The 26,780-nt window shown below is 42.0% G+C and overlaps 1 protein-coding gene across 1 annotated transcript in view; it reads left to right on the forward strand.

Moving 5' to 3' along the window:
• The window catches only part of Ap3b1 (adaptor related protein complex 3 subunit beta 1), a 194,903-nt gene extending 168,680 nt beyond the window's left edge, over nt 1–26,223 (forward strand). The window contains exons 25-27 of the mRNA XM_028760108.1: nt 7,293–7,390; nt 12,192–12,330; nt 25,500–26,223. Coding sequence (XP_028615941.1) covers nt 7,293–7,390; nt 12,192–12,330; nt 25,500–25,653 — 391 coding nt within the window. The 3' untranslated portion in view covers nt 25,654–26,223. The remainder of the gene's footprint in view (nt 1–7,292; nt 7,391–12,191; nt 12,331–25,499) is intronic.
• Nucleotides 26,224–26,780: the final 557 nt, after the last annotated feature.

Raw genomic sequence — 26,780 nt, forward strand, 5'->3', positions numbered from 1 at the left:
GAAACTCTTGTAAATAGTACAGGAAGTTGGCAAAGCTGTGGTGTGTTTAAAACACATCAGATACTGTACCCAGCTGAATCTATAGACAGCTATAAAGTTAGTTTTAATAATTCAGCTACCAAAATATGTGGGATTCCCCCCCCCACAAAAAAAAAAAATCCTGAGCAGCATACCACAGGAGATATCCACAGTAGAAAACTTGAACTGGTGTGATTAAAGAAAAGGGAGAAAAGGCTTGGAAGGGAACATAAAAGAAGAGATTTTTTCAGGAATTTAAAATAATGCTATGTATAATTTTTAGTATGTTGGAATGTTTATATGGAGTTAATTTTTTTCATAGAAAAATATGAATGGGTATTAAAAGGCTGTACTAGAACTTCACAGAAAGTACTTTTACTACTAAGTGTTTTCTAGAGCAAACAAGAAAGAAATAACCTGTATCCTTCCATTTGGCTGTGTCCCTGATGTCAAGACCCCCGAGGATAACCCACAAGCGAGTACATCACCTGCATGGTGAATTCACTGACTAGCCCCACACATTGTCCATGGCCACAAGTTATCAGAGATATCCTCTCCAAGTCAGAAGGGAATAAGAGATACGCCCTCAAAGCTGTTCACATTCTAATGGAGGTTCGAGCGAGCATAGGAAGACAGCCAAAAGCAGACCATTCCTGGGATTATTAGCTCCCAATGTCTTGGAATCAACACTATTTACTGCATATTTAAGGGTGTTACAGACTTCTAGGGCAGGCAGTGGAACTTTCCTAACAGCCTTAAAAGAATACACAAACAAAATATTTTAAATTGTGAGAAAAGCAGTATTAAAGAGAAATACACCGTGGTCTTAAGTGGAAGACCAGATATTCATCAGGCAAATGCCCTCAAGTGCATCTGTCTCTACCCTCAGTATGGAAGCCTGGGTTCTATACCAGGAAGGCTTTCAGGGAATTCAACATATTTCTAAAATTCGAGCAAAATGTAAAAAGCAAGATGTAAGGTCAAAATATTTTTTAAATGAAGAAACATCTTTTTAAAATGTTGAATTATTAAGGCCACAAGAATATTTCATTGGCATTGACACGGAGACCAGTAAAACAAAACTGAGAATTTAGCTATTGTGTCATGAGGGGGCTTTCGGGGTACTTAGAGAAAAGCACCCTCTCTGTAAATAGTGTGGATTGTGCCTTGGGAAGCAATCTTGAGAGCCTCCTCCACAGATCATCCGTGAATAAATTAATGTTTGCATCTTCAGGCTATAAACATATTTAAATAGAGGCCAGAGAAATAGTCTCAGACTGTTTGTGGGCAAAAGCAAATTATATCCAGAAAAAGATACAAAGGAATATGGTTTCACTAAAAATAAAAAATTTCTTTATGAAAAAGAAACAGTAAGAACCATAAATATGGGTAGAAAACACCAGAAGGCCTGGAACAGACAGAGATTCTGTAGGCTGAATTTATAAGGAACTCGGGTTCTGTGATTAAGGCCCTGCCGAAAAGTGTCAAGAGGTGACACGGGCAGTCTCTAGGGAGGGCTGGAGCGATGGCTGTGTGCTAAGAGCACCTGCTGCTCTCGCACAGGACCACAGCTCCATACTGAGCTCCACCGTACAGGAGGCTCAGTCATCCGTATGCATCTCTAGTTCTAGGGCCCTGATACCTCTGGTCTTCCATGGGTGCCAGGCACCCTCACGGAGTATGTGCATTCATGCAGGCAAATACACACACATTTTTTTTAATTTTAAAAAGAAAAAATACAAATAGCAGGTAAGCATAAAAAGATGTATAACATGACTAGTATTTAGGAAAATACAAATTCAGATATCTCACCTATTGTTGACAAAATTTTAAAATAATTTTAATATGTGATATTGATAAGGAAGGCAGACAAAAGTGTGTACTCCTTGTGTGCCATTTATGAGCCTTAAAGTGGCATCTTTCTTTAAACTTTATTAAACTTTATTAAACTTTATTAAAACATTTTGACATTGTCTATCCAAGTGCTAAGTATTGATTGTTTTACCTGAGAGGTTTCATCTTTGAAGAATGAAGCTCAGAGAGGCGATTGTGTTTGGTTAGAGGAAGATCTCTGATATAGCTGGATTGCATATGTAAATTTTGAGTCCCTGTGATGCATTGTCCTGGATATTTTATGTCATGTAATAGTTAAAACAATCTCTGAGGGGTTTATCCCTCTCCTTAGACGAGAGCCTTGAGTCTTGGGTTCAGTAAGCAGCCTGCACACTCCATCTCTCTTACTTACACAGTTTACCAAGTTGGACCGTAGGTATCTGTGAAATGGGGTCGTACGTAGTTGTGTATGTATCACAGGTAAACATACAACAAGTAGAATCTTCCCTTACATAACCTATTCTGTGGTCCTGTTCTGTGTAGCTTGGCTGTATGGAGCTGTTTTCATAATGCTACTTTACTGGTCTTGTAATACAGTGAGTTTACGTCTCACCAGTCCTTACCTGTATTGAGATACATATGAGGAGAAAGGGACGTAGTGATTTCCCCTTGTTAAACTAGAGGAGATAAGAAGAAAAGAGGAGAGATAAGGAGTATCTGAGGCCAGTGAGATGCTGACAGCCTGAGTTTGATCCCTAGAACCCACATAAAAGTGAAAGGAGAGAGCCCACTCCATAAAGTTGTCTTCTGAGCTGCACACATTTGCTATGGCACATGTTCCCCCACCCACACACACTGCATACACACACACAGACACACAAACACATCATACATACACTTAAATATTTTTAATTATGTTTAAAAGAAAAGAATAGCTGCAAAGAGAATGAAACAGTCAGTAAAGAAAGTAAAATGATAGGAAAGAAGAAATGAAGGACACCCCAGAGACTTGTGGAACTGAAAAATAAAGCTGGTCCAAATACAAAGGAACTTTTTCTCTTTCACCATTGTTAACAAGTCCATGCTTGGAAGACTGGCTTAGTGTGTCCGAGGCTTTCATTCTCCCATGAGATACAGAAGCCCATCTGTAGCTTCACCATCAGGGCCTTGTTATTGTTGTAAGAACTTGGACTGTTCTCAGAAGTGCCAAGCTAGGGACCAGCTGCCCTGGGTCTGTTGGGTCCAAGGCCCTCTCTCTGCCTTTATGTGTCATGTGCCATTTCACTTACGGTGGACTTTGCATCTTCTTGGCCCCATAAGGGCTGTTCCAACTCAGGCTCCTGCCTGTGTGCTTGTGCCTCCTCCTTCCCCCCCCCAAAGAAAAAAGCAGGAAGGGAGGCAAAGAGAAATGTCTCCTGGGGCACATTGTCAGCAAAGAGGAAAGAGCACAGAGACCTGTGGTGAGCAGGGAGCAGTGTCCACCACTGCAGTGGTCCAGTCATTTTGGACATGCACTGTTTCCATTTCGACAGACTCAACAGAAAATGAGCACCAAGAACAGAAACATCTGGCCAATGGTGTCTGCTGTTCCTACACACTGTGTCGCTAGGACAACCCATTCAAGATTTCTTCCCCAACCCACAAACCTGGGACATCTCCCTCTCCCCCTCTGTACCCTTTCTTGTCACCACTGCCGCAGAGCCTCCTTGGACTCACAGAGCCCTGGGAGTACTCTTCTTACTTTAAAAAGAGTTATAGATAGCATCTGTCTGACCTCCTAGTGCTCTACCTTCTAGAGTTACGAACATGCCTGTCTTATATACGTTTTGTTGTTGCTGCTGTTGTTGTGTATGTATGAATATACATGTGCATATGCAAGCATATGTTTTGGTATGCTTACACCATATACATACTAAAATAAAAATATAATACAAAAATTAAAGATATGAAAAATTAATTAGTACATAATTAGTAAGAGTTTTCCTCACCTTTTGTTTCCTTCTGTTTTGTGTTTCATGCAAACAGTCCACATACTGTGTGCTGTGCACACATACTCACCTGCTCCTTTATGGGCTCTCACACATGACCTAAGGAGCCAGCCATCCTTGCATTGGGCTCCTCCAAGCTCAGCTTTTGTCCGGGTTCCAAGGCTGAGCCTCCATCAGTGCTTGCTCTAGGACCCCAGCCCCTGCCTTTCCCACTCCTTGTCTTCCTTGAGCTTCTCTCATCCCTGTCAGGAAGCTCCATGCCTCTCCTTGCTTCTCCCAGTCCCTTCCTGTCCTCTGCACCTCGCTTCTCTGGGTTCCTCAACTGTCTGGTCTATTTTGTTGGGATAGACATTACTGCTTCTCCTTTGAGTCCTCAATTTAGGCCTCCCTGCAGGCCTGGCATGGGCTTTCCTTCACGGGCACTCTTCCCTCTGTCCTCACCAGCCCTTTCTCCATTGTCCACAGGCTTTGTCCACCATGCCCTTCCCATGGGTCCTCTTTCTCCATGTCACCTTTTCTTGCCTCTCCTAATTTGTATCTCTAATTTTCTGCTGGACATCTCAGAATATATGATAATTAAGTCCAAGTTATTTTGTGTATAGAGCCCAGATTCTTCTTCACTGTGCTGCTGTTCACCTAGTTCTCACTGTAAACTTCAAAGACTGTCCGTCGTCCATCACTGAGCATCTCTTCTAATGCTAGACTGTAAAGTATCTCACCTTCCCCATTCTAAACGCTCCCGACCCAGAGAAGCAGCAAGGGCCAGCATAACAAGCATGGGCTTTGAGGCAGGGACCCTGGGCGCAAAGGGCAGCACTGCTGCTTACAGCTGTGTGGCCCTGGGTGTCGGGATTAAATTTTTTTCTGTTTTTTTATTTTGAGTGTTGCTGGCACACAAACCCAAGACCTTACTCCTGCCCCAAGCACTCTACTGCTAAGCCACACCAGTAGCCTCTCGGGTTCTCCTACCAGTAGATTTTGTATAACAGAAACTGTCTCCTGGAATCACTGTTAGCACTTACTATTTGTTTACTTATTCATTAAATTCTAACAGTGATTCTAAGAAACCTGCCCCCACAATCAGACTTACATGATCTCCCGAGTTTTCTCTCCACCTCACCAGCTTCTAAGTCACAGATAGGATCTGTGTTATGGGCTCTGATGGTTTATCATTGCTTTAAGAAACATTAAAACTGGACTAGTAAGATGGTGACGTGGCTAAGGGCATGTGGTTCTCTTCTAGAGGACCCTGAGGACCTTTGCTAGCACCCACATCAGAAGCTGTCTTCTGGGCCCTTGAGTACCCACATCAAACACACACACACACACACACACACACACACACACACACAAATAAATAAAAAGGAATCTTTAAAAAGTAGACACTGAAAGTGCTTCATGTTGGTTCTCTGAATAAAGTGTCAGTGTGCCTACTTGACCATGTGTATCATTACACTTCAGAGGGTGAAGAGGTAGGAGCTGGCCAGGAGTTCTCTGTGGAAAGCTGGGACGAGCAGGCATGCTGTGTATAAAGCCTTTTGCTCTGTCCCTTTAGTCTCATCCATGGGCTCACCTGGCTGCTCACCATTCTGAAAACACAGGTTTTCCTCCCTTCACTCCTGTAAACAACCAGCCTGGGCTACACCTTTGCTCATATCTCTCCAGTGCTGGGCATTGTACTGCGGGAAGTTCTCCTCCGTCCCGCTGGACCTGTGTTAGGTCCCGTACTTTAAGTTCCCCAGATATTTGCACAGTACGTAAGAGCACAGCTTTGTTCAGTACATGTTTGTTGGGTGTATACATAAGCAGGGAATACTGGTTTGCCTTGAACAATCAATCCATGTATTGAAAAAATGTGAGGTAGCTTCTGCGAATAGTGTCTTGGGGAGGGGTGGGGAAGGGGAGTAAGTTTGTGGTAGAGCACTGTCTAGCATGCATCAGGCCCTAGGTTTGGCCCCTAGTACCAGGAAGAAACAAATGAGTAGAAATGTAAAAGTAAGTAGCTTTTATGTCCTTGTTTTATGTCCCTTGTTCTGTTAGTCCCTACCTCACCCTACCTCAGTCCAGTGATAGATTGTATCTATGACCCTCACCTCCCAAATCACCTTCGCCTTGCCCAAGGGATCGAGTGAGGCCTGACAGGAGTAGTTCCTGTGTAGACAGCTCAAGGAAGCTTTGCTACTACCTCAGGTACAGGTTTGATTGGCTCCTTTACTCACTGCTGCATCATCACGTTCCCTCTTTGACTGGAATGCAGAAGTAGTACCTGGAGATTCGGCAGCCATCTGGCAGCCATGAGGAAAGCCAACATCCTGTGGATGGTGGAGTGGAAAGCTAGAGGAAGCCCGCTCCCTGAGGGTTTCTTTAGCCACCCAATGAGCCTGTGACTCTAACTCTAAGATAGTAAACACCTGCTTCTCCAGGAACTCACAGCGGAGTTCCTGGTTATCTGCAGGCAAGAGAACTCCTAATTGGTGGTTCTCATCAGCCCACCTCAGCTGTCTGACGTCTGCATTCCTAAGCATGATTCTGTGAGGCTTTAGTGACAGTGATAAAAGATTTGAGGACATAATTACACTCTTTTCTCCACTCAACACACAAATGGGGACTTCCTTAAACAGGACACATCCTGTCAGTTGTAACAACTGACAGAGAATGACACAACTAGAAGATAGTGTGTTCAGTAAAAAGGCAGGTCAGCTGTGAGCTGAGTCGGATCCCCACAGAACACAAAGGTGGAAGGGAACCCGCTTCACACAGCTGTCCTGGACCTCCACACTTGGCAATGTGTGTGTGCAAGCACACTCGCACACACAGCTTAAACACACTAGATAAATAAAGAAGAAAAATAATTTTATTGCAGATAAAGAATAAGTAACAAGGGGTCTGGAGAAATGGCTCAGTGGTTAAGAGCATTGACTGCTCTTCCAGAGGTCCTGAGTTCAATTCCCAGCAACCATATGGTGGCTCACAACCATCCGTAATAGGATCTGATGCCCTCTTCTGGTGTGTCTGAAGACAGCTACAATGTACATATACACATACATATACATATATATGATAAACTTAAAAGAAAAAAGAAAAGAAACCAGTCACAAAAGACTAACAGTTAAAAAAAAAAGAATAAATAACAACAGCCTGCTATGGTGGCACATACCCATAATTCCTGTACTTGGAGGTAGAGGTTGGAGTATCAGGAATTGAAGGCAAGTCTGGATTACAAAAGACCCTGTCTCAAAAAAGAAAACAGAATGAAGAATAAAACTGCGGGGCTGGGAATACTAGCTCATCTAGTAGAAACCCTCTGGCTCTTCTCTACTTCAGTAGTGAAAGCACCCCCTGGTGACAGCAGGAGGCTCAGAAGTTCAGGTTTAGCTGTTGCTGGGAAACTGTGCAGTATGTACGAATGATTTTTTTAAGCATTTGGTCATCTTTGGGTCTTTCTTTCCTTAGCACCAAGGATGATTCCTTCAACGTCAGCATCCAGCCACCTGTTGGGGAGCTGCTCTTGCCTGTGGCCATGTCAGAGAAAGACTTTAAGAAGGAGCAAGGTGAGAGGTGACGACGGTTTGCTAGGAAGTTCTGTCCTTCACAGTATACACCTATGCTTCCAACCAGGCCTAGGGTTTCCAGCAATCCCCAGCCTTCAACAGGCAAGCATGCACTCTTCCCATTGTTTTCTAATGTGTGCACTCATACTTTAAAAGTACATGTCTATGTATATTGCTGGCAGCCTTGGAAATTAGTTCATGTGTCTTTAAAATAATAGACTGGCCCTTAGTTGTTCGGTTTTGAGAGTTGTTTTTTAGCGCTGTACTGTGCCGAGTTTTAAATTCCGGGAACTAGAGAGTCACTTATGTTCCACCGCTGTGAGCCTTAGGTCTGCATTTGTCTGTCCATTGTCACAAAGCTCTTGTCTGTCTCCTCCTAGTGTGTGTGTGGGTTTTTTGTTTTGGTTTTGGTTTTGTATATACAGTAACACACTTTACCTTCAGAATAAAGCTTAATTATACTATTGAAATACCTCTAGTTTCTTTTGACTGTAATACTTTGGCTAAATCAGATCTGAACAATTTTTAAATACACACTAAAGAAAATATTTGCAGCAGAGTGCAGCTATTAATATTGTACTTGCCCAAAGTCAATCATGCTTTCTAATAAATGTGAGGGGCCTTTTTTATGTATGGTTATGAGGGAAATACTGATTTTATATGTTTAAGGACACTGCTCACAATAGTAGGCTCTATTTAAATGCTGTCATCAGCAATTCGTAAAAGTTTATGTGAGCCTAAACTGTTTTCCCTCTGGAGGCTGAGACCAAAGATCCTTTATCTGGAGGTCATTCAGTCATTTCCATCACTCGTCCCTAGCTGAGGGGAGGCCATGCGTCCTAGCACTAGGTGGTTGTAGTGTCGAGTGTTTATTTTGAGTGTTTAGAGTATCCACCTCTCATACCTCACTAGGTGGTTTTTAAAAAGGGATAGCTAAATTCAACTTATTTGTCTTCTGAAAAGTTGAGTATTGCTGTAGAAGAACTGATCTCTGTGGCTTTCTTTTTCCAATGACAAATGAATTGATTCTCGTGTTTACTGTTCTGCCCTTTGCTGGCTAAAGCCTGCCTCTCTGCTTTACATCTGCTCAGCAAATCAAGGTGAGTGGCTCACCAGGGAGGAAGGTGCCGACTGTAGGGGATAGCCTGCTTTGGGGTGCCGCTCAAGTCGGTCCCACAGATCTCTGCATGCCCTCCTCCATCCTCGGCTATTGTTTAGAATATGTGTGATTTTCATCAAATGTTTTGTTCTCTGCTGTGACTGAGAGATTTTTCTCTGACTAGCCATACAGAACCGCACATGCACCGGAGAGGTGCACACAGAGAATAGCCGCCGTTCTCTGCGGGCTTGTTGCCAAAATTCCTTTCTCTTCTGCCATTTTACTCTATGGTTGTTGATTATTTGTCTGAATAAATCTGGCAGCTGTTTGCTATGTTTAATAGAGCAGAAAGGCTACTCTGAATAAAGCTATTTGAAAATGTGTTTATATGAAGTATTTGTAAATCCTCGCAGGTCTCTTGGCGTTTCTGTATCATTCTCTCTGTCTTCCTGAATTCATCCTTTGATGTGGGACTTGATGCTGGCAGATTTACCACAGGCATTTTCAGTAGCATCCTTTTAGTTATGGGTTATCAGCAGGTTTGGTAATAGAGGTCTCAATCCGTAATTTTACACACGAATTTGTGAAACTGATCCAGAAAGGGGTCTGAGCATCACCGAAGACCTCTTAAGATGACTCAGGAGTGGGCAGTCCTAAACCAAAATGAAAACCATTTGTTTACGTTTGCCAGTGTAAAGTTCTGGAAGGTAAAATGGAAGTAAATAGAAGAAGTGTGTGTGCACTTTGTTACACACTAGCTTTAAATCCTGTTTCTACGTTGATAAATATACTTCACATAATTATTTCATTTCACAGGACATATATTTTAACACTCAAAAAGTACATTAAGTGTATTATTAGGATTTAAAATTTACAAAGAAACAGGAGGAATTAATTGGGTTCCATTTTCTTGTAAAGATATACAAAACTGAAAGTATGTAAAGTATTGGAAGTGGTCTTAGCAGACACGATACACGTCCGTATTCCTTCAAACTACAGCTTTATTTCAAGCATGCTACCTGACCCGCCAGTCCTTCCCAGCTGCTGGACATGCTTGCTCAGAACAGCAGAAGCGTAGGCCAAGTGCTCAATCAGGTTGGGCTGTCCTGTATATTGAAAGTGTTATAGTATTCATATTATCGAGTCTTCGACTGAGGTGTGATTTATTTGTTTGAGTATTACAGTTAGTTAATGAGCTATGTGTGAGAGCCTTTCAGTACTATGAAGTGTACTGAAAAAATGAATTTAGTTTCTTCAGACCGTTTCACTTCATAAGACTCAGGCCTGTGTCTTATTCCAGGACGCCTGCTTCCCATCATTCTCTTCCTGTCATTTAAATTGCAAATCTAAAATTTAGAAAAATATTTTTAAATAAGATTTTATTGCGTTCCTTGGTTTTTATTTTAGCTATTAATTATATCCGATGAACCTAAATTAAATCTTGTGTGATACTTGAAGAAAATGTTAAGTTTCAGTGAAACCATAGCCCTCCCTCTGACAGCTTCCAAGTATGTCCCTGAACCTTGACTATATATATATATAGTCAAGATTAATATATAGATAGTCAAACATTAATGATCATCATGGCATATTTTTATTTCTTGTTAATTTGAGAATACCTGATATATTTTCATTAAGCAAAATCCCTGGTTTAAGAAACCTAGAATGCTTGCCTAATTTTATTGTGATTTATGCACCCATCCTATGGGTTCGGAACTCGCAAGATGCTAATTCCTTAAATGGTCAGACATTTGCTATTTTCTGGCCCTTAACTAGCACAAGCAATCATATTTGATGCCCCTTAATTAGAGTACCTTTCCCTTTCCAGGTTCCTTTCCACCTCAGCAATCGAGACAATACATTTGCTTACCATGCTGCTCTCCTAAGTGTTCTTTTGCATGTAAATTAATCTTGATTCAGTTTACACTGTCATGCTGAGTGGTACAAATTGCCTATAACAATAAAACAGCATGAGTTAAAAATAAAGGGGGGTGGAAAGGCAGATTGAGCGTGTGCCTTACTCGATAGGATGTTACTTTGCTTTATGCCAATACATTAGCTGACGATAATGAATCTTCTGTTCTGAAAAGCATGGTTTAGTTGATTTTTTTAATTTTACTTCAATGGAGCAGTACCTTGTCTTTTATAGACCAAGTTAGACAAACCATTAATGACAAGAGCGTTAAGGTTAAATATGAAGCAATGCATTCACTTCTCTGAGTGCTATCCATCTTTCCATTTACAGGAGCTTGACAAAAGTACTGGCTCTGTACAGCATTTCCTTTAATTACATGCTGCGGGAAACAGGCTTTTAACATAAACATAGTTGCATTCATTTATTCAGCGGTTGCTCTTCAATAGAGCTTAATGGAGACGGTTTAAATCCTAAATGAGTGCACACATCTCCGGCAGTCTTATGTCAGCCTCTGCGCTTCACTTAAAAGCACAGTTTGGCCGCATGTGTGCTTGTTAAAGCTTCTGCCTAATGTTGAAGTTAACCGGCCTAAGACAGAACGTACTGTTCCTGGCCTCGAGAGTGCTTAGGAAGCATGGCCTTGTTGGGCATAGATGGTTCTGATTTTTATCTGATGGCTAGAAACAGGGCATTTACAGTACTGTTAGTCTTCAGTATCTCTCTACCCTGTTGATCAGAGACCTTCAAATTGTTCAGATTTCCTCTGCAGTAAATAACTAAAGTGCAGGTATAGGCTTGCAGCTTAAATAAGAAGGACTGTATATGGTTTTTGTAAACATGAAATTCAAATTTACCATTTTCATAAATTGTGTGCATGTATTGTGCACATGATCAAATGTCTCAAAAAGTTATTATGTTTAATAGACACCATTAGTGTTCATGATTTATATCACAGATACAAGTAGATGGCATTTACAGTAGTCATTTTTGGTTTTAGCCCATATACTACATTTCAGTATTTCCCCAAGAGTTTGCTGCCTGGGCATTTCCACAGTCAGCTCTGATGTTAATAATGTATCTGTTCTTAACTGTGGGCTTTGTTCTGAATTTGACTTCACTTAGATTTTTAAATATTATTTGAAATGTCCTGGAATTTGGAATTTTGTGATTTATGTTTTTCCTATTGTCAAACTTCTCGCTTCAGAAATTCACATTTGTTTCATAGGCTCTAGTTCTCCTGAACTTTATTGTTGAGTGTAGCTTAGCACTGTGTTGTAGAACTGCGTAGCTATTGTGTGACTTCCAGTCATCGCCACCATCACTGAGCTGTCACTGGAAGCCACTCATCAGGTCCTGGTGCTGGGGCGGGCTCACTGCATTCATTTTCAAGAGACATGGCGGTAATGTTGGAAGGAGCAGGGTAAATAGCTAACGATGCTAAGAACGAAGTGTACACCCAGGTAAGAGCGGGCAGGGCACATGACCTTTTCAAAACGTCTTACTTATGATTGTTAGGTTGAATCCTATACCAGTAAAGTCAGATCTCTAAAGAATGTTCTGTTTGTTTTTTGCAGCATCCTATGTAGTTTCCTACATAGTGAAAAAAGTTTCTTTTATCTTAGAAACAGTGGTATTGTTTTAATTTTATGTAGTTCCTTTGTACATTAAATTCTAAAGTGGTATCCCTTTCATTGAGAAAAGTGTTTGCCGTTTGACTGTGAGCCTAAAGCTGTTCAGATCCCTTTCACAGAAGGACCGATTGAACAGAGCCTTCTTTGCTGTTGCAGGAACGCTCACTGGAATGAATGAGACCTCGGCTACACTCATCGCTGCTCCACAGAACTTCACTCCCTCCAAGATCCTCCAGAAGGTTGTAAATGTGGCCAACCTCGGTGCAGTGCCTTCCAGCCAGGATAACGTACACAGGTGGGTATGGAGAGAACACGTGAGTCACCAGCGTGATGCTTAACCCATTGTTTACTTTGGCAGTAATAACCATATGCAGTGGTAGTCTGTTTGATTGATGGGTTTGGGTCAAAGCCCCATCCTGTTTCATAGCATCCTTTGGATACTGGCATAGCTGTTTCTGATGGATGCTGAGACAACAGCTACATTTTATAATACTTTTCTTAAGATGCCTTTTATAAGGCTGTTAAGAATTCACCTTATTTTTCTGGACTTGGATTTCTTGGAAAACTCTCCTCAAACAGTAGACTGAGGCATTGGACACTACCAATGAAGCCTTCCCTGACCCGCACTTCCTTCCCTTCAGGCTGTTTCTGATGTATAGGGGGCTGCTGGTTTCTGTGCTCAGTCCCAGCACCTCCTCACCCCACCTCCCCACACCTGCATGAAGTCCAGCATCCAGGTTCCAGTCCTGAGAGGCAGTGTGGTTCCTGTTCACACACTATTCTGATGATGGCCAAGGCTTCAAGTGAAAGTAACGGCTAAGGAGAATCACCTCTTATCTACATAGTTGTTCAAGAGGGCTTGTGAGCTCAGAGGAGGCATCACAAACACCATCATGGCACACTTTCACTACAACCAATATCTGCACGCTGTGTTTGCTGTGCAAACGATCACCACTTACAGAAGGCAATCTGGCCACAAAAGGCAGCCCTTCAGGCCTGTTTTGTTTTCTTCCTATTGGCACAGAAGCACACGAGGCTCCCTGTGAAGCATGCCACGGGTGGTATGGGTGTTAGACCTGCTGGCTGGGGCAGGCTGTTCATCTCCTGGTGGACTCCCCTTCACCACCTATTTGGAGATGGTTAGAAAGCAAAAGCTGGGGCTGAACTAAAGTCCTGTGACTGACAGCTCTAGAAGGAGTGAGCCTGCCCTCAGAGCCGAGAGGCCATTGTTTACAGCATTGGCATTGTTGATTGCAGTGGCCTCAGTGGGACAAAATCAAGAGTGTGCTTCTTAAAAAGCAGGTGTGCTTTGTTTTTACTTTGTTTACAGCAGGAGAAGGGCTGGAACTTGGGTCCATGAGTGTTGACTTGTAAGAACCCCGTCCCTCTCATGGAGAGTGGTGATTAATGTAAGCAGATGAAGGCTGGTCATCATACTGGCACCGTAATGCAGACTGTCTTTCCCTTGCAGTTGTCTGTCAGGTGCTGTTGCTCAAAAGGAGAGATAATAAAGCCTCTTGAGCACAAGGAACACTTGGTTCTGAGTTTTCTCTTTGGTTTGTACAGACATGTACAAGCTAGCTCTCCGCCACTGAGCCAGCCCAGCCCCCGAGAGCTTCCTTTTCCCTTCCAGTGGTTTTCTTTCATCTTCACGAGTTCCTGAAAACGAAAAGATAAGGCTGGTGCCATTGGCTTTAGCTTCTGGCTTCTTGTGACGTTCACTCCAGTATGAAACTGCCGCAGTCTGTGGGTGTCGTAACTCTCCTTGTGCACAGAACCCAGGGAGACTGTGGCTCGTGCGCAGCTGCTGCTTTAGGTTTTATGTGTGAGATGTTGAGTTGTGGGTTTTTTGCTTTGGAAAACAAAAGTCAGTCTTTCAGGTTTTTATTTCTGAGATGAAAAGAAGTAAAATTGCCTTCCTATGAAGCTAAATGGTATGAAAGCGATCTTCCTACTGGAAGATGGTCTGAGAAGGGCAAGTGGCATCTTAGGCAGTTCTGTTCTGGGTTGCGTTGGTTTTGGTGTTTGGTTTTCTACAGACAGGAATAGAGATGGTTTATTAGAGAAGAGAAGGTATGCCTGAGAATGTAAACAGATCTGAGATTCAAAGGCCAGATGATTGTGATGATCACAGATTTTTCCTGAAACTTGTTCTGGAGGTTTGCAGCCTCTTGCCTAGTCAAATGACTTTAATTAAAAAACACAGCCATTTCTCAATTATTACTGCTAATGCAAAGGAGACAGATAAGTCCGAGCCGGCTCCATGTGACTTTAGTGCGGACATAGCACTCAGACTTAATGTACTCCGTCCCCCTGTACCATGCTCCCATGGTGCTTTTCTGTTATCTTGGTCATTAGTGGTCTGGCCTTGGGCTCTGCAGCCTTGGGGAGGGGAGTCCCAGGGAAGAAAACGGCTATGCAGAGTTAATAAGCTGCCCTGCACCAGCTTGCTGCTCAGGTCTGCTGCACTTGAAAATGCTTCAAGTGTTGCAAAAAATTATGGCTTTCAATGTCCTAAATATTTTTTAAAGCCTTCCAAGCCATACACACCTCACTGCCATTTTTTTTTCAATAAAACTGATTCAAGTTATTTTGCTGATTACCTAACACTGCTGTTCTTTTAATTGTTTATAAAATCCATCCTAATGCTTTTTTATCTCACTTGAAAGAAATAACAATTGCTGGTTATAGTTTAATAACATAAATTGACAGTTTAGTGGTTTTGAGCTGTATTTTGTTAAGATTGTAGTGTTTGTTATATTTCCCCATGGGATGTTGTTCTTTTCTCTAAGCCTAGATATCATCTGCTGGCAACATTGAAATCCTACGAGGCTTTTAATGACTTCTGTTCTTTTCTCCAAGAGCTTTTTGAGTTTATGAAAGACTCGGGCCTATCACTCTAATGTTTGTACACGATAATTGGCTTAATATTTTTAAAATGCCAAACATGGAAAGCATTTGCACTTAAAATTTAAATTTTGTTATGTAACAAACTGACATATGTCCTCCTTAGTTTTCAAGATCATTTCTTTCTTACAGGATATAACAATGCCATTGTATTCTCCTGACCAATCAATGAATAAAATAGAAATAGTCTATTCCTACAGCTCCCCAAATTTGAATATTTTTGGTTAAATACCAATTTTAAAATGGGTATGAGTTCCTAAGAAAAGTAAACTTGATGGCATTGCAGAAGTGTGCAACAGTCAGCACAAGGTAGCTAGCCCAGGAATGTAGACTTGTGCTCAGCTACTCAGGCTGAGGCAGGAGGATAGAGGGCCTGAGGCCTGCCTTGGCTACTGAGTGAGTTCAAGGTTGGCCTGGACAGGAGACTGACTCTCGAGAGTAAAGCATGGGCTGCAAATGCAGCCGAGGAGCAGAGCATTTGCCCGAGAGAGGCTCAGCCTCAGGACAGTGAGAAGAGGAGGACAGAGGGCAGGAGGGGCCACGGATACCTTGTGTACATTTCACAGAATTCAAAGACTTAGAATGTTACAACTGATGCAACAAACATATCCTAAACAACTGGTAGCATCAGAAAACCTGTGTGCCATTGACCGCCTGACACCTCTCTGTCTTCTTCACTGCTATTAGCAAAAGGTTCTGGGAGAAGAGCCTTCTCGGCCATCTTAGTCATCAGCCATTGTGCAGTCTGCTGTTTCCCAGGTCACAGTCACGCTTTAGAAGGGGCAGCCTGAGAAGAAGTTCAGTCATCACCCAAAGCATTCACAAAACATGTAGTGGCATAGCTTTATTTCCTTGTCAAGTGTAAGTGGCTCGCTGTGTACCATGGGAGCTACAAAGGTAATCCATGAGTAGAGTGTGTGACGTCAGCATAGCCAGCATCACACAGCATATGAGCCGCCTCCACAAACTCAGGACCTTCATGTGTTCTAAGGGAGGCCACTACGACTAGCTGTAGGAATCACAGGCTTGTCAGGGCCAGAAAAGATGTCTTAGAAAAATCCAGTAAGTATTTCTCCCCCCAACCCCCACCACCACCTCATTTTTCAAGACAGGGTTCCTCTGTGTGTAACTCTGGCTACCCTGTAACTCACTATGAAAACCAGGCTAGCATCAAACTCACGAGATCCACCTGCCTCTGCCTCCCACATGCTAGGATTAAAGGTGTGCACACTGTCACCACCACTGGCAATGTTAGACCTGAGGTGCCATTGCTCAGTTGTGCTGCAGAGAAGTCATGCTGTACTGAAACCAAAACCTAAGTGTCCACCCATACTTCTCAAATCCCTCAAGCTTTTCCCTGAGAAGAATTAGCTAGAAGACTGTGTGAAGCACATACTCCTGGAACATCTGGGACTCAAAGGGACACCAGCCTGGGATCTGCATGGATGTTCCAGAGTCCACGACTTGGTGCAGCCCTGAGTTACCTAGCTAGGGTTAGCCACATGACATCCGTGAAACTACTGTGTAAGGAATACAATTGAGATATTAGTGGTGCATACTGGACGTAGGGCCTCCCACACGCTAGCAAGCCTGTGCTCTGCCCGTGCAGTCCCAGATGAGAAGTTCTACAGGTTCTTTTGTAAGCCTATCTCTGCAGGACCCCATGCAGCAAGACCTGGAAAGCAGGCTCTGGCATTGACACTGTGTTCACAGTTCCAACGTCTGCATCAGTATTAAATTACTATGACTTTTCTTGTCATCTTGTGGACAACAGGTTTATCCGGTTGGCCATGAACTGGGAAACGTGTTGTTTGGGTGCACACAGACTGCTGGTGCCCATATGACTCTTTGGCGCTTAGCTGCCCAGCTGTATTGTTGCAGAGTGTCTTTCCGTATTAGTTCATGCTCGGTGCTTCTGTTCCTTCCCCCATGTGTATTAATTGAGATTTGCCTTCCCTCTACCCTTTTTTAGTTTTAAATTTGTTGGCATATATAGCTTGTATATAATAACCTTAGGATAAATGTTTTGATCTTGTTACCGTAGTTGCCAATTATAAAAAAGCCTGGTGTTCTAAACTGAATAGTATATCCACGGCAGTCTTGGTCACTAATTTATCAATACATATTAAAGTAGTTTATTTCAGACTTAAAATTAAATCTCACTAAAGTACAGGTACAAGCAACTTCTTTGATTTCTAGCCTTCAGTTCATCCAAGTAAGTCCTATTACCATGTAACGGTTTAAATGGTATTTATAAGAGATATGTATATATATATATTTTCATATTCAGTTCCATAAGATCTCTCATGAGTCTCTTGAATGGACAGTCACTTCTTGGTGGGGAGCCTAATAATTGCCTTTCTTTCATTCTTAGGTTGATTAAACTTAGGATCATGTATGTGGTTTGTGTTGAAGTTGTGCCTGGTTCTGCCTCCAAGCCCCATGCTCCCAGAAATAAGACTCAGACTCAAATATGTTTATAAATTCCTTGGCCTCTTTTCTTACTAGATATAACTTAAAATATCTCATTTTTTCTAGCCTTCGTTCTGCCACACAGCTGGTTACCTGTGCTCAGGTATCATGCTTCAGTCTCATCACACCTTCCCAGAGAATCTCCTGCCTGGCTCTATCCCAAAATTCTTTCTGCTTTCCAGATGTCCTACCTCTGTTTCCTGCCTAAGCCATAAGCCATAGGCTTTTTAATTGACAGGTGATGCATTGATATAATACACATGATATTCTCTCTACAATTCCCCCTTTTTAGTCCAATAAAAGGTTCATTTTCTTTTAAATATAAATTGAATACCATTATAACAATTATGAAAACTATAAGGTATGATATATGCTTATGATGTCCAATTCATAGTATTTGGCAATTAAAGAAAAAGTTTTATCTAACCTATCTTAGTGTATTTAAAGTTTCGTACCTAACTCAAATTTTATCCTAACTTGTATTATCATCCTAAAAACATCTAACTAAAAAATTTAAGAACTAAAAAATTTAAGCTTATAGTAAGACTCTGACTGTCTAGTCTTCAACCCCATCAGAGACACGAGAAGGAATAAATATGACCTGAGTGTACAGGAAGCACAGGGACACAGATTCCAAAAATTATAGAAATGATAGAGACGGCCAACTGCCTGGACAGTCCCCAGTATTCTCTGTAATGTTGGAACATCTGTCTTCAACCTTGGTCCCAGAATATCTGACAGACCTTGTGTGAAGCAGGAATTATGAAGGACTCGCTTACTGTGTCTTGGCAGAGCTTGGCAGTCGACTTCCCTGCATCCGTTTGTTCCTTTTGGACAAGATGTCTGTAGTTGAAACATGTCTAGCTTGGTACAATTAAAGCAACTCGATATGGAGGTTATTGTTTCTCATTATCTTCTTTTAAGTGGAACGTGGTTACTGTTAGGAGCAGACCTGTCTCAGTGTCAAAAAGCCTTAAATTAATGCAAACATGTTTAAATGCCCTGTTCTGTGAGTCTCTGAGATTTCTGAAGACCCTCTATCTATTCATAGCACATCTGAACAGGCACATGTTGCCTGTCTCCAGCTGCCTATTATCTGTGTGGCTCAGGATGCACATGTCTGTGGTAACTCAGACTAGTATTTGACAAGACCAGGAGTGTGATTAACTTACTGTTAATTGGAGTTATTTAATTATACTAAACAGTTTTTAAAAGGACTGGGACTCTATATTATTAAATGAGTTCCATAGGTATAATACCTATACAAGAGTTGAAACATACACATATTATGTTGCAGCAGTTAATCTTGTTTGATACCAATAAACATTTATACCAATACAAACCTTAAACCTATATCAATATACAAAATTCTGTACCAGTGTAACAAAAAATAGCCTCAATTTTACATCAAAATATAAAGATTTTGCCAATGTACGATTATGGCTAAAAGTATTTTTGGTTTAAAAGTAGATTTAATAATCGACCCCTATTTGTCTAATATTTTTATAGTATTCCTGCCCCCCCTTCTTACCCCGTACTCTTTATCTAAGAAGGAAAGGAGGATAGAGAAAGGACAGAACAGATAGAAACCTCTGAGCCCGAGCTCTCTGTTTCATTTTCTCCCTGTCTAAGACCATAATCACTCGTAAATCATCCCCTAAAATGACAATATAGTTATTACTCAAAACTGACCAAAACCATCCCCCCCAACTTACGGGCTTGGGATGACAGTCTTCTTGTAATTGCTTCCTTTGAATTAGGGCAGAGAATTTGAGGCAAGGGGCAAGAAAATTAGAAAAGAATTGTTAGTCTTAAGAAAGCTAGCTGTAGCTCTTGGCTTTCTTGCTCCTTTCTCTTCTCCTATTGCTCCTGTTCCTTACCTCTCTCCCCCTTCCCTGCCCCCTCTGTGCTTATGGCCAGCCCCCCCCCTCCCTTTCTTTGTCTCTAATCCCCCAACTCCTCTCCCCACGCCCTGAATAAACTCTTATTCTATACTTAAAAAAAGAAAGAAAGCTAGCTGTAGTATTTGTTGTCCAGTCTCTGTATGTTGAGAAAGTGCAGGCATAAATGAAGTCCCGGTTGGGACAGTCTGAAAGGCTGTTTTTGAAGTTGTCCCAGAAGCAAGTCTTTAGAGGAAATAGTAGATGTAGTTGACATAGATCCAGGCAGGGAGCTGGAACAGCAGCTCTCAGCATCCTAGCATCCCGAGAGGGAATGTTGTCAGGGCTGCGTCTTTGGTTGTTTTCCCTGCAGGTTTCAGTTTGGGTTTTTGCTTGGTGTGGTACGGTGTGGTGTGTTCTCTTTGTTTTGCAATACAGCCTTGCCTATAGCCTGGGCTGGCCTGGAATTTGCCTCAGCCCCCCAGAAGCTGAGATTACAGGTGTGAAACACATCTGGCTCCAGGATACTGTTTTTTGTTTATTGATTGCTTTTTTTTTTCTCATAGAACCTCTAGGAGATTTAAATTCCATGGGATTTTTTGATGATTGTAATGAAAGCAATTTTTGTTTAGCCTGTGAAATTGGCTGTCTCCATGAACACATTTCAGAAGCACTGAGACTTCTTCCAATCCCAGCTTAGATCTGTCCCAAAACAAGGGTTTATATAAACATTTGTTGATATAATGGTATCTGACTGGGTCTCTTCTCCATTATGGCACATTTTGAGTCCAATAAGTTAGAGAAACAGATTAATGACTGGCGCTCCTTCTGCTGGCGAGTGGTGTCCACTAGAGGGCAGCACTGGTATTAGATCTGCTATTGCTTTGGAACCCCACTGGCTCTAGGAACAGCATCTCATTTGAAAACAAACTTGGAAGACAGTTAATTTTACACAGAAGGACGAGCTAAAGATTTCATGCATAACCAGACTGCACAACTGATTTTTTTCTTTAAAACATTCTGTGTTTCAGTTTTTTTAATCTCTCCATTTGTGAGGTTATAGTGCTCAAGTTTACAAAGAATAAATAGATGTTTTCATATTTTAAAAAAAATGAGAGGAAAAGAATCCTTCTGGGTTGACAGTTTTGTCAGGGATCAAAGAAAGGGGCTTTGCTTTTGGTTTCTGTTGTTAGCTATCCCATACCCACCAGGCAGGCAAACCACAAACTCCGTGGGAGGACCGCACTGGGTTCCCTTTGGGAAGAGCACTTAAAATTTAGCATTTCTGTCCAAAGACTAGATCACTAGGCTGACAGTTGGGGTGGTTTTCTACCATCTACGTCATAATGGGAGCTTCCTTTTCTTGCCTTTTTTCACCTGTTTGTTAGAGAGACTCTGCCCCAGTGTTCCAGGTCAATTTTTAAAGAACTTGTCCTGGATAAATTCTCTAAGTCTTAATCTCTCGTTAATTCTTTCCTTCCTGTTAGTGGTATAATGGACTGAACTTTAAATACCGTTTAATAGTCAGCAACGTAGAATTCCTTGCACCATGCAGAACCTCTGTCTGTTTACAACATCCTACTGTGTTAAGCCAAGACAGTAAGGGTTTATAGTTTTGGGCAGTAATGCTCCGAATCAGCACACTTGAGTGTTGGTGTTTAGGACCCCGTTCAAACCAGGCTTTCTCACATAGAATGACTGCGCGACTTCGTTACACATTTGTCAACTTTGGACTAATTATTTTTGTACAGCGAGGGCAGGGCAGTGCATCTTGTGATCGTCTTTCTTACTAATAGGATTCTGTCTGCTTCAGCAGGCAGTAATTGAAGGCTTCATGTACGAGTCGGAAAAAAAAAGTTTTAGGCTGAGTGGGCCATTGTCACAGTTTCTGATCACCAGTAGAACAGAAAGCAGGAGGAAATTGAACTCAGAATAGAAAAATCAGAGAGCAGGAAACTATCCAAGAGAAGAAAACAGCATGTCGTTGGGCTGTTGTTAGGTGCAGCGAGCCTGCCTCTGCATAAGGAGCTGGCGTTTGTGGGTGTCTGAGGCCGGCGCAGCCTCTCGGAGCTACCCTCACTCACGTGCTGGCGCATTCACTCTTTAAGACAGTCGAGCTGCGGTGCATCTTGTCTAGGTGGGGAAATGGAACATTATGGTCTGTAGCCCGTTTCTGACAGATTTAAATGAGTTGCAGACAGTATTTATTCAGAGTTTATTATCATGTGACCGGTTTCATCATTCCAACAGTAGTTACAGCATAACCTTTTACATGTTTAGGTCACAACAGGGGCTTTTTGGCCTTTTTCTTGAATCTTAAGAATTCAGCAAAGATTAAATGTCAACTGCTAGAGATAATGGGCAGGACATTTAGTGAGATGTCATACGGATGCACCCAGCGTTTCACCTTCTCGGCTCATAACAGTGGGTGCTCGTGTTAGAATGGGATGAGAGCATGGGCAGACGCCGTCCTTAGTCACATGGGGCTGTCGTGCGCAGGCAGTGCAGCTCTGCCCGATGTCACCCTTTTCCTTATTTGTGGTGTCCAGGTTTGTCTGTCCCCGGCATTCTCTCCCTGTTACAGCTCCATCCAAAAGGATTTATATTCCTCATTACTTTGGACTTTGGAAGGACTAGGTAGATACTTAAGTTTTTCAGTACCTAAGAGCAATGATAAAAATATGACAGGGAATTAAGTTAGGATGCTTTGACTTACAAAATGTACAAAATAAACACATAACTGTGCAAAGAGAAAATCTTTAAGGATTCTGACATTGTGATACCTAGCATACATGCAAAGTGAATTGGAAAATAAACTGTTGACTGACTGATAGAAACAAATACTGAGTGTATTTTGCATCTACTGAAAGCCTGCTCTTCCATGCGCTGGCCTGTGTCTCAAGTAAATGCCTCCAAGTTCTATGGCCTCAACCTGCTCATCTGTCAGTCCCCTGCCTCTGTGGTCAGATGGAATCATGTGGATACTTAGCACCCACCTCTGGTCACATGGTATAAACAGCTACTCTACAGCAGTCAGAACTTGTGCCTCCTGCAGAAAACTAGGTCACTATAGGACCTTGTTTGAGACCAAGTACTGAGGACCTGATATCACCCATCAAATTTAGCATATATTCACAATCAAGGTCTCTAACTATTGTTTACTAACTAGTATTCTTTTTTATAACTGTAATTTAAATATATGCTTACACATAGCTTGTTCAGAATTTAATTAGTAACTTTGAGGAGTGGTTTTGCCTTCCAGGGACCCAAAGAAGCCAATTATAATCATGCCATGTTCCAATTAAATCCGTTCTTTTTTAACTGTGAAGTGGGTGTGTCGGGACATCTGATCTCCTGGTCCCTGCTTTAAAGCTTAGCTTCCAGCCTTCGTGCTGTGCAGACACAGCCGCTTATGTGCATAAGGGCCAGTGGCCATGGTTGCTAGGGTGCTTGCTTTTCTCTGCCCACTCTGCCGATGCAGTCTTTCAGGCAGAGAATTTTCTAACAGGATTTGGAAAACATGCCCAGGATATTAATTTTAATCTCTATAAACATACCACCATTTGTCTTTGCCTGGTCAGTGTTATTGTAACTTGAACTCTTTTAAGTTTTTAATGGAAGAGAAATAAAATGTGCCTTGGGGCTAGGAAGCCCTGAAATTCAGATGGTGCTTTGTGTTCCCATTCAGGCGTAATCTTCTTGGGGGTCCCCAGGCACACGTGTTAAGTAAATAAAGGGACTAAGAAGACTGTTGTTTACATAATTATAGCCCTGTCAGAAATAGAGACCTCTGTTGAAATACTTGCTGAATGAATTACAAGTATGGTGAGCAGATCTACGGGGAGGGTTGAGTGAATGGAAGGAAATATAGAGCCATTGTGTCCCTGTGACTAGTCCAGCAAATGTCAGGACTCTCTTTCTCCTATGACGCTAAACAGCCTTTAAATGTAGCCATGGAGGCTGGAGAGATGGCTCAGAAGTTAACCGTACTCTCTGACTTTCCAGAGGTCCTGTGTTCAGTTTCTAGCATCTACATTAGGTGACTCACAACTGGCTGTACCCTCAACTTCAGCCACCCCAACCCTAGATTGCTTCTAGATTGTGTGGGCCTACAGACACATGCACATACACCCATGCAGACACATAGATGTAGATAGTTTCTTTAATTTAAACAAGAAAAATGCATGAATCTGTAGGAGTGTTAAGAGGTGAGGGAGTGGTTTGTATTCTCACAAAGGGAAGATGGAGGAGGTGCCCACAGTGCCTAACCTTGTGTGTGGTCATACAAAAAGCAGATAGATAGATAGATAGATAGATAGATAGATAGATAGATAGATAGACTAGAGAGATATATAGATATAGATTGATATAGATATATTTTTATATTTGTTTTTTAAATAAGCTACACACATATACAAACACACACACACACACACACACACACACACGAAGCTTATTTAAAAAAACAAAACAAAACTCCTTAGGAACATGGTTGTGGTTCACACTCCTAAACTGGTTCACCTCTCTGTTGGACCTGTCTCTCTTTCTTACAAGTTTCCACCATGTTTGAGGATACACAGAAAATGGTTAGAAAGGTTGCTGATGCGCTTTGCCAGTGTGCCGTTAGCTAGTGTTTTACTTTGTGCTGTCAGAGTGCTGTGACTGTTCTCAGCCAGGTGAGTGAGGGTGGCTGTCTTGTTGTCGTTAAAGACCTCATTTCCATCGTTTTATTTAGGCCAAACATGACTTGTTAGATTTGTAAAAAGAAGAAGAATCTAACGTGTTAGATGAGCTCTTGATGTCATTTTTAAAACTCAAAAAAGAAATTACTTTTGATTTAAAGAGAATCTGCTTCCTGCTTAAGTGGCTAATATTTTAATTAAGTCGGGACTGAAGTTTTTCTGAGTGTCTCCTGATAAACTCCCTCTTTTATGTTGATGGTAATTAAACAGATCCCTGAGGACACAGCGGGCTCTGTTCGAGGCCCATGCTAATTGTCAGACATGAGACACTGACCAGTTGGTTTGCTCTTGAATAGTCCGCAGCATGCTGTCAGCTCGGCAGTTTTATTTCTATGTATTGTGAGCTGTTGTCAGGGCTAACTGGGTGCCATTGTGGCTGAAGATGTTGCGCAAATTGAGGCAGATGGCTCAGATTCAGACGCGTGTCATCCCAAGAGGGGAAAGGGGATTGGCCCTGCAAAGTGGGGTCACAGCAGGTCACAGACCTGCTCCACACTTGTTAGTGTTTTCAGAAGCTCATGTGCGGCAACTTTGTGTTTCTCCAGTCATCCCTGCAATCAGACTCCCTCCCCTCAAAATGTGCAGAGCATGGTCCAGGAGGGGAAAGTGGAGGCCTAGAAGGGGGTGCCAGCCCTCCTCTGAGGCTCGCTCCCCTGTGCATGTGGAATGAAGTGGCAGGATTGACAGAAGTCCATTGTGCCTCCGGCAGCTTTCCAGTCGATTACAGTGTTACAAGGCTGGTTTTGCTTTTAATTCCATGTAATTGGTAGGTTCTTCGTGTCTTGGAATTTAGTAATAACACATTAGCCCTCAAGTTCCCTCTATTATATCCTAAAGCAAAAAGAAGGATCTAATGTCCTGAATACTAAATGGGGCTATGGGGTGGCCCTCGGCTGTCATGTGACTTTGTTTCATGTCACCATTAACAGTAGAGATTGAGTTTGAATATTTTACATGAGCCACTGAGACTTAGGAAGAATTTTATAATGTATATAAAATTAACTTCTTGCATAATCATTTTCAGATATGAGGAATTAAAATTCCAAGCTCTCTGAGAAAGGTAATAGTTCTTAACGTGCTTTAGAAATAAAAATCTGGCGGCATATTTGAAACAGCCCTATGCATGGCGACGTGTTAGCCGACAGGAGAAGGGTGTTTCCTGAGTATATCCTAATGGAGAATACCCACGCGTATCTATCTGCTGTCCAAACTGCTAAGTAACATAGGCGTCCTTTGCTTGCTCTGTGGTGCACTGAAGTGGCCTGCCTGCATGTGGTAAGCATGGGCCGGGCAGTTGATTGGTTTTTCTAAAGGATGCTTGGCTTTGGGTGTGGAACGGTAAGGAACCTTCAATAAATTATTTAGTTAAGAAAAAGAGTTATTTTAAGCCTACTTGAGCATATGCAGTCTCCTCCTTTTCCTCTCTCACGATAAAAGGTCTCTCTTATTTTTTTTTCTTGCAGGTTTGCAGCTAAAACTGTGCACAGTGGGTCATTGATGCTAGTCACAGTAGAACTGAAGGAAGGCTCCACAGCCCAACTTATCATAAACACTGAGAAAACCGTGATTGGTTCTGTTCTGCTTCGGGAGCTGAAGCCTGTCCTGTCCCAGGGGTAACCTGCTTACATCTGGACTTCAGAGTCTGGCACACAGCGAAAGTGCCTGGCATCCACGACTGCCGCCTTTCATTTATAATAATAGCCCTTCCATCTGGCAGCAGGGAAGAGCACCCTCTCGACATTCTTGTCTCTGCTTTAGAATGCTGCTGTGTCTGTCATGTGCACACTCCTCTCCCCGCCTCGCTTTGCTAACCAAAGAATATATATTTTACTGTCCATTTTCTCAGCTCCTCAGTCCACGCAGCATTTCCTTTGCTCTCCGACGTCTTTTGGCCTCGTCTTCTTCTGGTTTTTGAGAATGATGGGTGCGAATCAGATACCGAAAGTGCGTTGGAAATTGTTCTTCCTACAGCAGTAAGCAAAGATTAGCAACGGAATTATCTAAATGGCCTCTCAGCTTGTTATACGAAAAGAAGATAGCATACTTTTTTAAATTAAATGCAAAAAAAAATGGCCTCTCTGAAATTCCCATTCTTTGAACTTCCTGGTATTGTAATTGGTTATCAACAATTGTCATCATGAAATTACCCCTGAATAATAAGGTAAATAAACAAGCATATGAGTAGCATTTGTCTCTCCTTGTCCTTACTGGCTGAACTTTCTTTGTTTCAAAGTATTTCTGGTCACACAGTGGAGAATCACAGGGCTTAGTTAATGAAAGAGAAACTTCTCCCAACAAGGTAAGCTATTTGCTTCTCTGAGATGGGTTCACTGAGCAGCCTGCTCTGCCTTAAACATGAAATCCTCCTGCCTCTGCTCCCCCTGTGCTGGATGACAGGCATTCATGAGCACACTTAGCTCTCTAAACTAGACAAACACCGACCGTGCTGCAGAACGGCTGATGAGCACTTTAACAACAGAGCAACAGCCTTCATGTGAAGTGGAACACCTCTCCCTGAACAGCTTGAGTTGTAGAGATCTGATTACTAGGCTGCTACACCTGCTAAATACAGCCTGGGTTTCATGTTTCCTTTAAAAATCTTGATATTGGACCTGTATCAAAGCTGACTACTACACAATTGATTATATGCTGTTCAAAACTGTATGATAAGTAGCATCTTTCTATAGATTATTTGCTAATTTAGGCAAGAAACCATCTTCATTAAAATTATTCTTTATAAATCA

The sequence above is a fragment of the Grammomys surdaster genome, unplaced genomic scaffold (assembly GCF_004785775.1).
Source record: "Grammomys surdaster isolate TR1022 unplaced genomic scaffold, NIH_TR_1.0 126391, whole genome shotgun sequence".
Classification (NCBI taxonomy): domain Eukaryota; kingdom Metazoa; phylum Chordata; class Mammalia; order Rodentia; family Muridae; genus Grammomys; species Grammomys surdaster.